Below are 15850 nucleotides of genomic sequence, written 5' to 3'. Positions count from 1 at the left end.
GGTCCAGACACTGTAGTTCCAACTCTGTGTCCATTATACACAGGATGACAGCCCAGAAAGGAACATGTTCTACTAATGCAAGATGTACTGGGCCAGACACATCCAGTGGACACTGGACCGGCGCCATAGTAAACCTGCACTTGTGACCTTGATCAGACCCTTTGCCCACATTCATACCAGCAGATTAGCTCTGAATTTTTCAGTCAATTAATAACTCATTGGGACTTTTATGATATAGTTCAAATTAGTTTAATTTAAATTGAAAATATATTTTTCAGTTAAATGTATGCTCCACCCTGATTAATCACTCTCATAGATTTTTTTTCTTTCTTGTCTTTTCTTTCTTTTATTTGTTAAATCATTCTCTGTCCACCATGAATCTCATTTGGGTTCATTTTCTTTTATGTTTGTTTTACTAGAGCAGGTTTACTCAACTTAATACCTCTGGTCATTATTAACATTTTAATCAGTGGTCTTTATGCATGTTCTGTTTATTCAATAAATGTACCCCTAGTTGCAATACTTGTTATAAAGTTGGTTTCACAAAGGCAACTTGCTGTTTACTTCTTCTTCTGATTATTATTATTATTATTATTATACCATTCTTAATTTTGGATCGCTATTTTTTGACAGCTTTTGAGATAGAACCACCAAACTTTCTAGAAACTTCTGTCCTACACCCAAATGGTGTGCTTTTTAGAGAGATGCACCACCAGCATCCACCTTTTTATGCCTCCAACAGTGCATTTTGGAAATGTTCAGTCATCTTACCAAACACACCAAACACATTTTTATTCTGTTAGGAGTACCTTTGTAACTCAGGCAGATTTAAACTTGAATTCATATAGGAGTTGACATATATAAGAATCATTCTACCAACCAAGTCTGCTAATGGATCAGACGATAGTAATCCTCCATATTTAGAATAATGACACTTTATTTATAATGCAACAGGATCAGCTAATACATTGTGACAATATTTTGTCTTTTTTTAATCTAGAAGCAAAAAACATTTTTTTAAATAAATCGCAAAATGTAACCTCAATATTAAAATGGCCACCACACCAGATTACAATCTGAAAAACTCACATGGTAAAGATTAGGAAGCCACTAAAAGTGTTACGATTGGTATCAGTTTCATAGAGCATCAACGTATCAGGTAAGCGTGTGTGAACAGCATCTCCAACCTCCAGCTGCAGGGTAATACCACCACTTATGTATCTTTGATATCCATTGTAATTGTATTCATAGAGGTAGAGCAGCTTCTCACTGTTCTTGTACAGTTGTACACCTGAATTATAGCCACTATTTTGTGAACAGGTAGTGAACCTGATATAGTAGACTCCTCTGACTGGAGCTGTAAATATTCCTGAAATAAGAGAAACATCAGTGTTACCTTTACACATGTAAATACTATCCTATGTAAAAACTATGTAAACCATACTATACTTCATGATGTAAATCCATACTATACTTCACAGGTTTTTGGTGTAACTGACCAATCAATATGTTCACACTCATACCGTCTGCTTGCCCTGACCAGAACTCCACAGCCGAGAAACCCACACCGCTAACCACACTCTCCAACATTATCATTCATTCCAGTTCTCCTGATTATTAACACAACCTGTTCTGTGTTCTGTACTGGCTAGGATACCTTCTATAATTCAATGACAAAGCACTTTTGTAAGTCTCTCTGGATAAGCGCGTCTATTAAATGCAAAAGGTTGCCACTGTTTCTTGCTTGTTGTGTCCTTCTATCATTCTGTGTTCACTATGTAGTTATGTATTGCTTTAAGTCAAACAAGCCAGTTTATATTTACCAGTTAAGGTTGGCTTGAACAATGGATTAGTGGTCATATGAACCAGCCCTGTAAGACTGGAAATACTGCATTGTTTAATTATTACTCCAGGAAATACTGCATTGTTCATTTCATTTCAATTTCATTTATTTATGGCATTTAGCTGACACAATTATCCAAAGTGACTTACAAGTGCAACTAGGCAGTGGTGGGACTTGAACTGGCAACCTTCTGATTGCAAGTCAAGCTTAACCACTGAGCTACCACAAAACCCCCTGGCATTATTTATTACTCCAGACTCACTTCAGTGTTCTGCAGTGCTACAGCTGCATCGTTGGTGTTCTGAAAGTCTGATTGGGTCGAATCTGATCTGATCACATTCACTCAGTACCTGTGTTTGGGTTATAAGCTCCTCCAATGTTTGTGATGACTTTAGAGTAAACTACGTTTACGATGCCACTCGCAGGTCCCAAACTTGCAGACAGGGCAGCTGAGAATGCCACCTTTGGTCTCTCTGCAAATTCGAAGCCCAAAACATCATAATTCAATGACACAGAACACATGGACTTGTAAAATCTCATCTTCTTGTGGGTTCACCAGCGAGGTGTTTTGAGTTGACCTATGATGTCTTTCTTCAGATTGTCCACATCACTTTCACTTGTAGCCAGTCTGCCGTTAAAAGCTGTTGTGAAACAGATTCATTCAGAGGTAAGTGGAAAAGTGAATGTTATGGTCTGTGCATAATGTATTGTACCTTGCAGTAGTCGGTGTCATGAGCCCATACTGTAGGGCTTTACCTGCACTCTCTTTCTTCAGCTTCACTACTTCACTCTTACTGGCTTCTACTGCAGTTTTTGTTGCTGTTCATGATGAGATACCAATAATGTTAACAATCGTGGATACTTATTGCCAAGTCAAAAAATGTTTAAATACAATTACAGGTGTGAGAAAATATTATCTACACTCCCACAAAAACATCCAGAGGTAACAAAAGCTTGCTGGTTTGTGTTTTTACATGACAAACATCTGTCATTCATTTACCTGCATTCAGTTTCTTCAAGCGTTTCACGTCACTTTCACTGGCTGCTAACCTGTTCTTCACAGCAGTCCCCTCAGCTGCTTGTGCTACAAGACAGAAAACATGCGTTTACTGGAAAATGTCACCAGAGGTTTAAACACTTCATAAAAGCAACAAGTACATTTGGATAACTTTCAGCTCACAAACATTGCTTTGTTACATACAGAATCTATTGCCATGAATAGCTAGTTCCATTACCTGAAATCTCTTTATTCAAAAGCTCCACTTTACTCTCTGTTTGTTTGTTCTGTTTCATCTGTTTGGCCATTTTAGTCTTCAGGGCTGGCAAAGAATTATTTAACATTCAAAGTTTATCATTAAACAATTGAAAGAATTTTGTTCATACTTTTAGACAAATTTGGAAAACCAATAAACTTCAAAATCCTGTGAGTTCAGTTGGTGAATGTTTACTGTTGTATGTTTGGGCATTCAAGCAAGAAATGTAGCATTTTAGCAAAACAACCACAAATAAACATCACCTGCATTTTCCTGATTCACATACTTCATTTCAGTCTTCAGCTCCACCAGCATGGTTCCTTGTTTATACATGATGTCTCTCAGCTGCTTCAGATCAGTAAGGGGTTCTGATGGCTTTGAAGCTTCAGCAGTTTCAGCATCCTGCATGCTGATGGTGAACAGCAGCAGTAGAGTAAGAACAGCAGTTCTCTTCATCTTTACTGACTCTCTCTTCTCTCAGTGTCTGGTCCTAAACTGCTGCTCTTATAGGTCTCCTGAGATGAGCAGTTCACAGCTCTTATGATGATGATCCCACTGATACCTCCTCCCATCTTCCTTTACCAAATAAGGCAGTGATGCTTCTTAGCACATTTTCTTTCCTACAGGAGGTATGTTGAAGTAGACGTGACATTGTGTTTTATTGTGCAGCTTCTAAGAGGTCACTGGTCTTCACATGTCGTCTTCTTTTTTTGTGCAGAAAGTTTAATAATGTCCATAAGCTTGTTTGCTTAAACTGTAAATCTAAATTTGTGAGTGAATCATCAACCTGATTTATGTTTAAGACACACCTTTGCATAACCAACATTTTAATCAAATATTTACAAAATTCAGTAAGTTATCAGAATGAGGTTCATGTAAATGCAGTTTCTATTAGTTTCATTTCTGACTTTTATCGTGGGGGGAAATGTTGTTTTATGTAAGTAGTCATTACAAAAGGCTTTAAAATGTCCATTGTCACTATTCTGTTTACTGAGTAATAATTTCCAAAAGTGACACTGGTGTACCATTCTAATAAATTAGAACTCCATTGATAATAATAACATATGGTCAAAATTAAATGTATCACTAATTGATACTGTTTACTTTCTAGATGTGTTCTGTTTGTCATGGTTAGTGTTGTGCAATCCTTGTGCTGCTCTGACAATAACAAGATAAGGCCTGCTATCTTCATCACAAATTCATACCAACTCATCTCACAGGCCAGTTTTAACTTGGTGTTTCTCATGACAAGCACAGTTCATGTTAATACACAGTACAATTATACAAAAATTCATCGACACACTACCACCAAAACTCAACCAATAATAATAATAATAATAATAATAATAATAATTATGCATTTTATTTGTAACCGCCTTTCAGGATAGTCAAAGACACTTTACAGTATGAGAGGAAATGGAAACAGGAGCTATAAGAAGAGAATAGCCGGGTAAGATGGGCCACTGATGGGCCCTTGAGCGAGACCCTTAAGCCTCTCAGCTGCAGGGGTGCTGTACAATAAGTGACCCTGCGCTCTGAGTCCAGTTCACAGAGAAGCATGTCACTGTATTCTGCATGTGTCATTCAAGTTAAAACTGGATGAGTTGGTATGGATTTGTGATGCAGATAACAGTCTTTATCTTGTCATTGTCAAAGCAGACGCAGAGCATGTGAAGACCAGTGACCTCTTAGAAGCTGCACGATAAAACACAATGTCACGTCTACTTCAACATACCTCCTGTAGGAAAGAAAATGTGCTAAGAAGCATCACTGCCTTATTTGGTAAAGGAAGATGGGAGGAGGTATCAGTGGGATCATCATCATAAGAGCTGTGAACTGCTCATCTCAGGAGACCTATAAGAGCAGCAGTTTAGGACCAGACACTGAGAGAAGAGAGAGTCAGTAAAGATGAAGAGAACTGCTGTTCTTACTCTACTGCTGCTGTTCACCATCAGCATGCAGGATGCTGAAACTGCTGAAGCTTCAAAGTCATCAGACCTCCCTACTGAACTGAAGCAGCCTGAACTGAGAGACATCGTGTATAAACAAGGAGCCATGCTGGTGGAGCTGAAGACTCAGATAAAACACATGGAGAAGGACAATGAAGGTTGGTGAACAATGAGTTTGTTTATTGGCTTTTAGCTATGCTTTAAAAATAAAATGATACTTCATCTTTGTTTGTTAGTTTTCTCTTCACGGCACATGCTGGACACTTATCCTGAGTGACATGCGTGTTTCAGTCAGTGTAGTGTCTGCATGCTGGTGTTGGTGGAGCTGGTAGCTTCTCCCCTCCCTACACATCCAGCACATGTTGTGATGTACTGGTGGCACATGACTGGTAGGGGAGAAATAGTGGAAGTAGCTAACTACCAACACTGGGGTAACAACAGTGTGACGCTATGTAGGTGCTCCCCGGGAACTGCACCCAGCCTCATACGAGACTACAGGAGCGTGAGAAAAGCTGAATGTGATCCATAACTAAAAATGTTACAGCAATGTTTAAATAGCCCTCATTTGTTGTTCGATGGGTTTGATTATTCAAGGTCAAATAAGACAGTTTTTAACAAACATTACAATATAATTACAATAATAATAATATAATTTGAGGTTATTGATGACTTCTTTTTAGCTCTGAAGACCAAATTGATGAAGCAAATGAAACAAAGCAAACAAACTGTGACTAAAATGGAGACCATGAACAAACATATTTCAGGTAATGGAAGGAGTTACTCAATAAATGTTTGGATATGTACATAATGTAATGACCTTAAAGTAATAAAATGTGTAGATTACAAATCATACAGACCCGTTATAGTCCGTAAAATCTCCGTTAACTCTGTTAACCCTGTCAAGGCACTGAGACCAATGTGATGAATCTAAAGAAACCGTTGCTCTATTGTATTAGACTTAAACTTAATACTGGATTTGTGGTGTGTGTTAGTGTTACTGAGAACTAAAGGAATTCATTCCAGTTGGTTTCTCTACTTTGTTAGTGTGAAGTAATAATGTGTAATAAGTGCGTGTGGATTTTCTCATGTCCTGACCTGATTCCAGTGTTGCTGAATTTTGCCTTTAGCTCAGTCGGCCGAGCTGACAGTAATAAGAACTGCGCTAGCATCCAGTGAGGGTGATGTGCAGAAACTGAAGAAAGAGAATGCAGGTAAAACAAGAAAATGCATGCAGCTGTGAGCAAAAACCAAGCAGGGCAAACTGAATGATTGTAATTCAGACTTCTCAGATCCATTTTTAATTTCTAACAGCTTTGACGAAGAGGCTAACTGTCAGTGAGGGCATTGTGAAGAAACTAAAGAAAGAAGTCACAGGTAAGCCAGCATCATCAGGTTAGAACTCTCTCTGTTTTCACCTGTGGAGGACTTGGTTTCTGATCCAAGTCTCTTCTGTGTGCTCTCAGAGAAACCAAAGGTGGCATTCTCAGCAGGGCTGTCTGCACCTGTGGGGCCACTCAATACTCTGACCATCCTGATTTATACTAAAGTCTTCACAAACATCGGAGAGGGTTACAACCCAAATACAGGTATTAAAATATAGCAAACACGAAGGACAATGAATGAACACATCATGACACATATATATCGAAAATCGGTTTAACATCTACAAAGCTGTAACAAAACACTACAATATCAGTCATTAATTTAATATCAGTATTGTGCTAAACATATCAAATATATCGGAAGGGTTGATGCACTGTCCTGAAAATTAGAAGTTACAGGTTAATAGTCACTGCTAAGAAACATTAATGAGTTTAAACAAAAATATTAAATTAACAGTGAATGAAACTGAATAGCCTCTGCACTGTGTGCACAGTTATTATGCAAGTTGTATTTTTGAGGATTCATTTTATTATTGAACAACTACAGTGCTCTTGGTCAGTCCAAAATGTTAATAAACCTCAAATCTGAATATTTAACAAAGTACTAAGTGAGGTTTTGGCTTTCTTAGTAAAATATCTGTGTGTGCAGAATTATTGGGCAGCTATTAGTGAGCAGAATTATTATGCAACTAAATGAAAACTGAAATCTCACTTGTTTTTCATCAGTTAAAGTGAGAATAATAAACAAACAGCTCAAAATTTACAAATAAACATTTCTGAAATTTCATTAATTTTTTTTATTTTTTTTTAAACAGTGACCAATATAGCCACCCTCCTTTGCAATAACAGTCATAAGCCTTCCATTCATGGAGTCTGTCAGTTTCTTAATCTGCTGATGATCAACTTTTTGTGCAGCAGCAACCACAGCCTCCCAGACACTGTTCAGAGAGCTGTGCTGTTTTCCTTCACCGTAAATCTCCAAAAAGGGCCCATAAGTTCTCAACAGGGTTTAGGTCAGGCCATGTCATTATTCTTTCACCTTTTAAGGCCTTTACTGGCCAGCCACGCAGTCGAGTACTTCGATGCATGCGATGGAGTATTGACCTGCATAAAAATCATGGTCGTCTTGAAAGATGCAGACTTTTTCCTGTACCACTGCTTGAAGAAAATGTCTTCTAAAAACTGGCAGTAGGTTTGAGAGGTTGATTCTGAGTCAATCTTCAAGCTGAAAAGGTAGCTCATCTTTAATAATACTAACCCATAGCAGTACCCCACCTCCACCTTGATGGCGTCTGAGTCGAAGTGGAGCTCTGTGTCCGTTACTGATCCAGCCACAGGCCCATCCATCCGGTCCGTCAAGAGACACTCTTGTCTCATCAGTCCATAAATCTTCTGGAAAATCTGTCTTCAGATATTTCATGGCCCGGTCTTGATAGAGGAAAAGAAGCTGCCTAATAATTATGTACACCTTGATATAGGGTATTGAACTCCTTAGACCACATCCTCCCTCATTACACAAATACACATCACCTGATATTCTGAAATCCAATAAGCAATCAAGTTTACAGCTTGGGAATTGGAAAATTTGCATTAAAATGATATGGTCAAATTACTCTCTTGCCTAATTAACACAGTGTAGTTAGCAATATGTAATAACTAATACTTGTAATAACTATGCATCTCTCATTACAGGGGTCTTCACTGCTCCAACTACGGGTGTGTACTATTTCAGATTCACTGCCTGTGGATCCTCCAACGGGCATTACTCAGGTGTTAGCCTGTACAGAAACCAGGAGAGGCTGACGCACCTGTCTGAGTACAATAGTGATGGTTACGTCCGACATTTCTCTGGCGGTCTCACGCTGCAGCTGGAGAAAGGAGATGTTGTGGACATGCGTATTCCTAGCAACTACAAGCTTTATGACGATTCCTACAAACGGAATATCTTCAGTGGCTTCCTGCTCTTTCCAACATCACTCTGATCGCTGAAATGGGAAGCAAAATCCCCATTAAAACTTTGGCACCTCTCACTCTGTAAAGAAATCAAATAAATTCTCACCAATCTGCAAAATGTCTGGTGCTTCCTTGACTGTCAAGCAGTGATATGTGCATTAACACTGCAGCTGGCCTTTCCTGTTATACGTGGATGCATGTAGGGCAACACTAGGTATTACAGTCTTAGGTGATGGAGAAAATAGAGAGTTGCACTATTAATTAAACATTGATTAAACTTTGATGGGTACAATAGCATGTGCTAATCCTGCAGTTACAGTAGCATGTGCTGATTGTGCAATTACAATAGATGTGCTAATCGTGCAGTTTCAATAGCATGTGCTATCATACAGTTAGTATTTTGTATAGTGAATAAACAAGAACCTTTAAGCTGTGCTAATGCACTCGGTTGGTCTTGTGAACTGTCTTACTTGTCTGACCCCAAAACTGAGACAGGACCAATCCTGAATGATGCTGAGACTAAGACAAGCCTGAGACCACAAGTACTACAACCCATGATCCACTATACCCAAGTACTACAACCCATGATCTACTTTGCCCAAGTACTACAACCCATGAGCCACTATACCCAAGTACTACAACACATGATCCACTATACCCAGGTAATATAACATTAGATATATTGTACCCAAATACTACAATACAAGATACATTATAGCCAAGTGCAACAAAAGATAGATACACTATACTGAAGGTTCTCACTGTAGCTTGAAAATGTAATCTTCTGTACACAACATCAATTTATACTACTATACTCTGTTATACACTATCATATGCTGTTATGTTGCCATTATATGCTATTACATAAGCGTGCAGAGGTTGCGTTCCAAGTTCTTCCAGGATGTAAAGGTAAATAAATGTGAAAAGTGCAGTAAAATAAAGCCTGAGTCAAAAATGAAATATTAAATATGATATGTTGTAAATATTAAACAAGTATTTAAATAAATGAACTTCCACACCCATCAAAAAACACGTGCTTTATCCACTGGATGGTCTTTTCTGATCTGACATGAGTTTGAGGTTGTTTCTTTATGTTCTTGTTCAGAAGTAAAGCCAAAGCCCATCTGCCAACCTGCAGGCTTCTAAGTGACAGTAAAGGTGGTAGTTGGTGTGTGGGACAGTCAGCTGGGACATTGTTGCTAAAAGTCAGGCTAAAACATACAAGACGTCTTGCAAAAGCAGAATGATGAATTGTTTTCTGCCCCCTCAGTCAGTGACATCCAATTCTACAACTACAGGCTGTGGTGTCGGGGCAAGCCGGGTCTGGGACGTCAGGGGTTGTTGGGTCTAGGGTTACAGGTGTTTGAAGGTTCCAAATGGTCAATGGCGCACAGAGTAGATCAGGAATGGGCAGATGGGCTCTAAATGAACACACACACACATTAAAACATGACACTACTGTACAGTGATAATGCAGTGAATTAAAACAACACTGACTACTGAACTGTAGTAAAGCTGTGAGGTCAAATGTGACACTACTGTACAGTCATAATGCAGTGAATTAGTACTTGATGCTGACTACTGTATGGTGGTAAGGCAGTGAGGTAAAATGTGACACCGACTACTGTATGGTGGTAAGGCAGTGAGGTAAAATGTGACACCGACTACTGTATGGTGGTAAGGCAGTGAGGTAAAATGTGACACCGACTACTGTATGGTGGTAAGGCAGTGAGGTAAAATGTGACACCGACTACTGTATGGTGGTAAGGCAGTGAGGTAAAATGTGACACCGACTACTGTATGGTGGTCAGGCAGTGAGGTAAAATGTGACACCGACTACTGTATGGTGGTAAGGCAGTGAGGTAAAATGTGACACCGACTACTGTATGGTGGTAAGGCAGTGAGGTAAAATGTGACACCGACTACTGTATGGTGGTCAGGCAGTGAGGTAAAATGTGACACCGACTACTGTATGGTGGTAAGGCAGTGAGGTAAAATGTGACACCGACTACTGTATGGTGGTAAGGCAGTGAGGTAAAATGTGACACCGACTACTGTATGGTGGTAAGGCAGTGAGGTAAAATGTGACACCGACTACTGTATGGTGGTCAGGCAGTGAGGTAAAATGTGACACCGACTACTGTATGGTGGTCAGGCAGTGAGGTAAAATGTGACACCGACTACTGTATGGTGGTAAGGCAGTGAGGTAAAATGTGACACCGACTACTGTATGGTGGTAAGGCAGTGAGGTAAAATGTGACACCGACTACTGTATGGTGGTAAGGCAGTGAGGTAAAATGTGACACCGACTACTGTATGGTGGTAAGGCAGTGAGGTAAAATGTGACACCGACTACTGTATGGTGGTAAGGCAGTGAGGTAAAATGTGACACCGACTACTGTATGGTGGTAAGGCAGTGAGGTAAAATGTGACACCGACTACTGTATGGTGGTCAGGCAGTGAGGTAAAATGTGACACCGACTACTGTATGGTGGTAAGGCAGTGAGGTAAAATGTGACACCGACTACTGTATGGTGGTCAGGCAGTGAGGTAAAATGTGACACCGACTACTGTATGGTGGTAAGGCAGTGAGGTAAAATGTGACACCGACTACTGTATGGTGGTCAGGCAGTGAGGTAAAATGTGACACCGACTACTGTATGGTGGTCAGGCAGTGAGGTAAAATGTGACACCGACTACTGTATGGTGGTAAGGCAGTGAGGTAAAATGTGACACCGACTACTGTATGGTGGTAAGGCAGTGAGGTAAAATGTGACACCGACTACTGTATGGTGGTAAGGCAGTGAGGTAAAATGTGACACCGACTACTGTATGGTGGTCAGGCAGTGAGGTAAAATGTGACACCGACTACTGTATGGTGGTCAGGCAGTGAGGTAAAATGTGACACCGACTACTGTATGGTGGTAAGGCAGTGAGGTAAAATGTGACACCGACTACTGTATGGTGGTCAGTCAGTGAGGTAAAATGTGACACCGACTACTGTATGGTGGTAAGGCAGTGAGGTAAAATGTGACACCGACTACTGTATGGTGGTAAGGCAGTGAGGTAAAATGTGACACCGACTACTGTATGGTGGTCAGGCAGTGAGGTAAAATGTGACACCGACTACTGTATGGTGGTCAGGCAGTGAGGTAAAATGTGACACCGACTACTGTATGGTGGTAAGGCAGTGAGGTAAAATGTGACACCGACTACTGTATGGTGGTCAGGCAGTGAGGTAAAATGTGACACCGACTACTGTATGGTGGTAAGGCAGTGAGGTAAAATGTGACACTGACTACTGTACAGCGATAATGAAGTGAATTAAAACATGACACTGTGCACACCTGGGTAAATAAACATGCACTTGTCATTAACAGCTTTGAAGGACAGACTGACTAATAGTGAATTACTGCTATTACTACTAGTAGTATTTTTGTTCTGTGAAGGGAGAATTATCAACTGCACACTGAAGTTCAGAATATTAGTTCATGTTTTCTGGTTGGTGATTATGGTTAAACTGGGTGCCTGCATACATTTTCACTGTCATGTAGCTCATGTTCTGTGATTAATTCACTGTCAAAAATAACAGATTTGTGTCTCTTATTTCAGGAGTCTTTATGGCTCCAGTCAGAGGACTCTACTATTTCAGGTTCACTTCCTGTTCGGCAGAAAAGGGGCATTTTCCCAATTTATATCTGTTCAAGAAAACAGAGAGGCTTCTCTTCCTAAACAACTAGGACTATAACGGCTATACGAAATATAAATCAGGTGGCATTACAGTGCAGGTTGGAGATCAGGTTGATATTCGATTAACAAAATCTCTATGAAAAAGCAACCAGTCACAACACTCAGTTGCTTCTTCCCCTTTCCCATGTAAGCAATGGTTGACATTCCCACACACAAATGAACTGGAATTCTATTGCTCGTACACAAATGTACATTTACAGGATTTAGCTGATGTTTCTTCAGTGATGATCTGAGACCCCTCCCACTCCAACAGTGGGTCAGTCAGCAAGTCACAAGGCTCTTAAGAGATGATCTGAGACCCCTCCCACTCCAACAGTGGGTCTCATTACAGTGACACGTGTCCAGGTGTGATATGTGAGAGGATCCGAGCGACCTAAACAAGGACCGAACTGTGATGGCTGGCGACTGAGTCAAAGCTTCTCCACAACAACCGGTGGGGTGTTACTGGTGTGTGGTGGTTAGTACCTACCAAAAGTGGTCCAAGTAAGGACAACCAGTCACAAAGTCACAGACAACAAGGCTCACTGATGTATACAGGTAACGAAGGCTTGCCTGGTCTGATTATTATTATTGTTGTTAGTTACACTTATAAAACAACTTTACAAACGATACACACCAGTGAGAACACCACTGTGGTGTTACCACAATGACCCACCTGGACAAAGGGAGGGGAAATTATGTTAAAATGCTGTTTGTCGACTACAGTTCAGCATTTAACACCATCATCCCCTCCCTACTCACTACTAAGTTGGAGGATCTAGGACTGCATACATCCCTGTGCGACTGGATCTCCAACTTCCTAACAGACAGACCACAATCAGTACGGGTGGGCAACTGCGCCTCATCTACCCTCACCCTCAGCACTGGAGCTCCTCAGGGTTGTGTCCTAAGCCCCCTGCTCTACTCACTGCACACCTACGACTGCACAGCCACTTCCAGCTCCACCATCATTGTCATGTTTGCTGAAGATACCGTCATCATGGGCCTGATCTCGGACAACGACGAGAGGGCCTACCTGGAGGAGATTAAACACCTGGAAAACTGGTGCCAGGAAAATAATCTCATCCTAAACGTCAGTAAGACAAAGGAGCTGATCGTGGATTGCAGCAAGAAGCAGGAGCGGCACTACCAACCTGTGAGGATCAGTGGAACCACGGTGGAGAGAGTAGATAGTTTCAGGTTCCTTGGTGTTCACATCTCACAGGACCTGTCCTGGTCCTGCCATACTAACTCCCTGGCAAAGAAGGCTCGTCAGCATCTTTACCACCTCAGACGCCTAAGAGACTTCAGACTGCCCTCCAAGGTACTGCGGAACTTCTAAACCTGCACTATTGAGAGCATCCTCACGGAGAACATCACAGTCTGGTTTGGGAATAGCACCATGCAGGACAGACAAGCACTCTAAAGGGTAGTGCGTTCAGCAGAGCGTATGACTCACACGGAACTTCCTGACCTGAAGACCATCTACTACAAGCGGTGCCAGACCAAGGCCAGGAGGATTGTGAAGGACCCCACCCATCCCAACAATAGGCTCTTCTCTCTGTTGAGGTCAGGGAAGCGCTTTCGCTCCCTGAAGACCAAGACAGAGAGACTGAAGAGGAGCTTCTTCCCACAGGCCATTCAGGCCCTGAATCAGGGAAACTGATAAACTGTGGGGACCACCACCACCATGTAGCATAACTGTATATATATAGATATTCTATTACCACCATGCAACATAAAAACTGTAAATATGTCATCTACAAGATGGAACTGTACATTCTGTACATTGTGTACATACATATATAAATAACCATATACATTGTGTATATAAACATAATATATATATACACTGTACATATTATTAATATATTTTTCTACATATATAGAACATATCTTTCTCTATGCACCCGTTTTCTTTTCCTGAGTTTGGACAGAGCACTCTCAACCATTTCACCGCGAGTTATACTGTGTATGTGACAAATAAACCAAACTTGAAACTTCAAACCACCACCCATCACTGGACATGCACGCACACACGCATACGAAGGTTGCCTGCTCAGATGAATCATGGGGAGGAGTCGGCACCAGAGTGCACCATGACAGAAACAGAATCCCCCTGGTGGCCAGAGGTGTGCATAGCAGGCAGCCCCTTACAACTGTATGACCTCATCCAGGTGGGTGTTGACAACTGTTCCAATAAAATAACAGATGTATTTCCCAACAGTTCTAAAACCGAATAATTCATTTGAAAGTCTGAAACCCCGAACTTATTTTTATATTATATATTTATTAAATAACTACCCTTTACACAGAAAAGCAAAGTAGTAAAATAAATGTTTATTTCTCCAGAATTGCCAAAAGAACACACAAGGTTAGTAAACTCTGGAAGAAAAAATGCTTTTTAAGGGACCAGAGAAGATTCACACGGGAGAGACATCGGCTGAGATGTGGGCCGTCTGGTAGATTTTAGAGCAGATGATTTCGACCCTCTCTGGACCCAGCAGACACACGTCCAACACACACACTACCTTCACCCCTTCCAACGCTGGGGCGGAGCTTAATAATGTCTCTAGAGAGAGAGAGAGAGAGAGAGAGAGAGAGAGAGAGAGAGAGTGAGTGCAAGAAATATAGTGAAAAATGTTTATACAGACTATAGCCATACAGATAAACAAAAAAAGCCATACACACACACACACACACACACACGGAGAAGTACCTACCAGTGGTCTGAGCACAAATGCCACCCAATGAAAGGAATGCCATCAGTGTGTTGTCATGGAGACCAGGCGCTGGCATTCCGACGGCTCGGGGATCATCAGAGGAAAAAACAGGGACAAAAACAGCATTTACTGCAGCCTGCTGATTCAGACCTGAGAGAGAGAGAGAGAGAGAGAAAGAGGGAGGGAGAGAGGGAGAGGGAGAGAGAGGGAGGGTAAATGACAGAATGTTTGTATCCTTCTATACCTGGTGTAGGGGAAAACGTGACCTAATTAAGTCACTGTATTACCAGCAAAACAACTGACAAACAGAATCTGTCAGGAGTGAAGAGGAAACAAACCTACTACCTGCGATCAGCTCTAACATTCAAACAAAATACAACAACCAGTTTCTCAAATAGTAGAACGTGGGAGAAGCGCTGATTTACCTGAGGAGTCCAACCACGTTTAAGACAAGAAAATCGCAAAAATCTGAACAAAGACATGGGAAGAGGGATTAAGGACCAGCACGGAGTGACCCCGGCCATGTCAGACCACGCCCTGTTCTGACCCCACCCCTGGCCTCTTACCCAGGATTGTGAGTGTGAAGTATCCTGATGCGTCCACCGGTGTGTGTGTGTCCAAGATCGTGTCTGATGGAAGATCCGGGCTCCATGACGACGGGCTAAGGTTAATTCTGTAGAGAAGAGCGTCTCTATCATCGAAGCTGAACTTTTCTGCCATACTCTCTCGATCCAGAGAGCCACAGCGAAAATGGTTCACTATGTTCTGTTTCAGTAATGCCCACACACTGCTCTCCCATGATGCACTGGGGTCAAGAGCAACTGTACTTGCTGTCTGCCTGTTGTCTGGGGGGAAGGGGGGGAAAACACAGTCAGATCAAGCGCTGCTGGAAACGTTTAACAAAGTTCACACTGATGTGGTAAAGGTCTACATGTATGTCCATACTGGACCAATCAGATCCAGACACTCTTCTGTACTTGCTCGGTGTTTGTAGCGGTGTTGTGTACCAGGTCTAATC

General features: G+C 41.2%; 3 protein-coding genes across 4 annotated transcripts in view; 1 reads left to right on the top strand and 2 right to left on the bottom strand.

The window, feature by feature from the left end:
* Nucleotides 1-917: 917 nt before the first annotated feature.
* Nucleotides 918-3717, bottom strand: LOC118240061. The gene is made up of 7 exons (XM_035527412.1): nucleotides 3360-3717; nucleotides 3079-3162; nucleotides 2844-2927; nucleotides 2600-2662; nucleotides 2422-2484; nucleotides 2194-2316; nucleotides 918-1369 (listed from the first exon to the last, which is right to left on the bottom strand). The coding sequence occupies exons 1-7, from the start codon at nucleotides 3550-3552 to the stop codon at nucleotides 1086-1088; spliced, it is 894 nt and encodes a 297-aa protein (XP_035383305.1). The 5' UTR covers nucleotides 3553-3717; the 3' UTR covers nucleotides 918-1085.
* Nucleotides 3718-4836: 1119 nt separating this feature from the next.
* On the top strand, nucleotides 4837-8490 carry LOC118241579. Its single transcript, XM_035527459.1, has 6 exons — nucleotides 4837-5203; nucleotides 5726-5809; nucleotides 6173-6256; nucleotides 6357-6419; nucleotides 6509-6631; nucleotides 8120-8490. The coding sequence occupies exons 1-6, from the start codon at nucleotides 5005-5007 to the stop codon at nucleotides 8407-8409; spliced, it is 843 nt and encodes a 280-aa protein (XP_035383352.1). The 5' UTR covers nucleotides 4837-5004; the 3' UTR covers nucleotides 8410-8490.
* Nucleotides 8491-14429: 5939 nt separating this feature from the next.
* radx (RPA1 related single stranded DNA binding protein) overlaps nucleotides 14430-15850 on the bottom strand; it is a 6867-nt gene continuing 5446 nt past the window's right edge. The window contains exons 12-14 of one of the 2 annotated variants that reach the window (XM_035526742.1): nucleotides 15399-15677; nucleotides 14833-14982; nucleotides 14430-14681 (exon numbers count right to left, since the gene is read on the bottom strand). In XM_035526742.1, the coding sequence (XP_035382635.1) occupies nucleotides 14533-14681; nucleotides 14833-14982; nucleotides 15399-15677 (578 nt within the window). In that variant the 3' untranslated portion in view covers nucleotides 14430-14532. Of the gene's footprint in view, nucleotides 14682-14832; nucleotides 14983-15398; nucleotides 15678-15850 lie in introns of those variants that run through there. The other variant, XM_035526743.1, reaches the window with a different exon arrangement.

This window comes from Electrophorus electricus, chromosome 6, assembly GCF_013358815.1.
Source record: "Electrophorus electricus isolate fEleEle1 chromosome 6, fEleEle1.pri, whole genome shotgun sequence".
In the NCBI taxonomy this organism is placed as follows: Eukaryota; Metazoa; Chordata; class Actinopteri; order Gymnotiformes; family Gymnotidae; genus Electrophorus; species Electrophorus electricus.
This window is presented reverse-complemented; position numbering and strand designations above follow the sequence as displayed.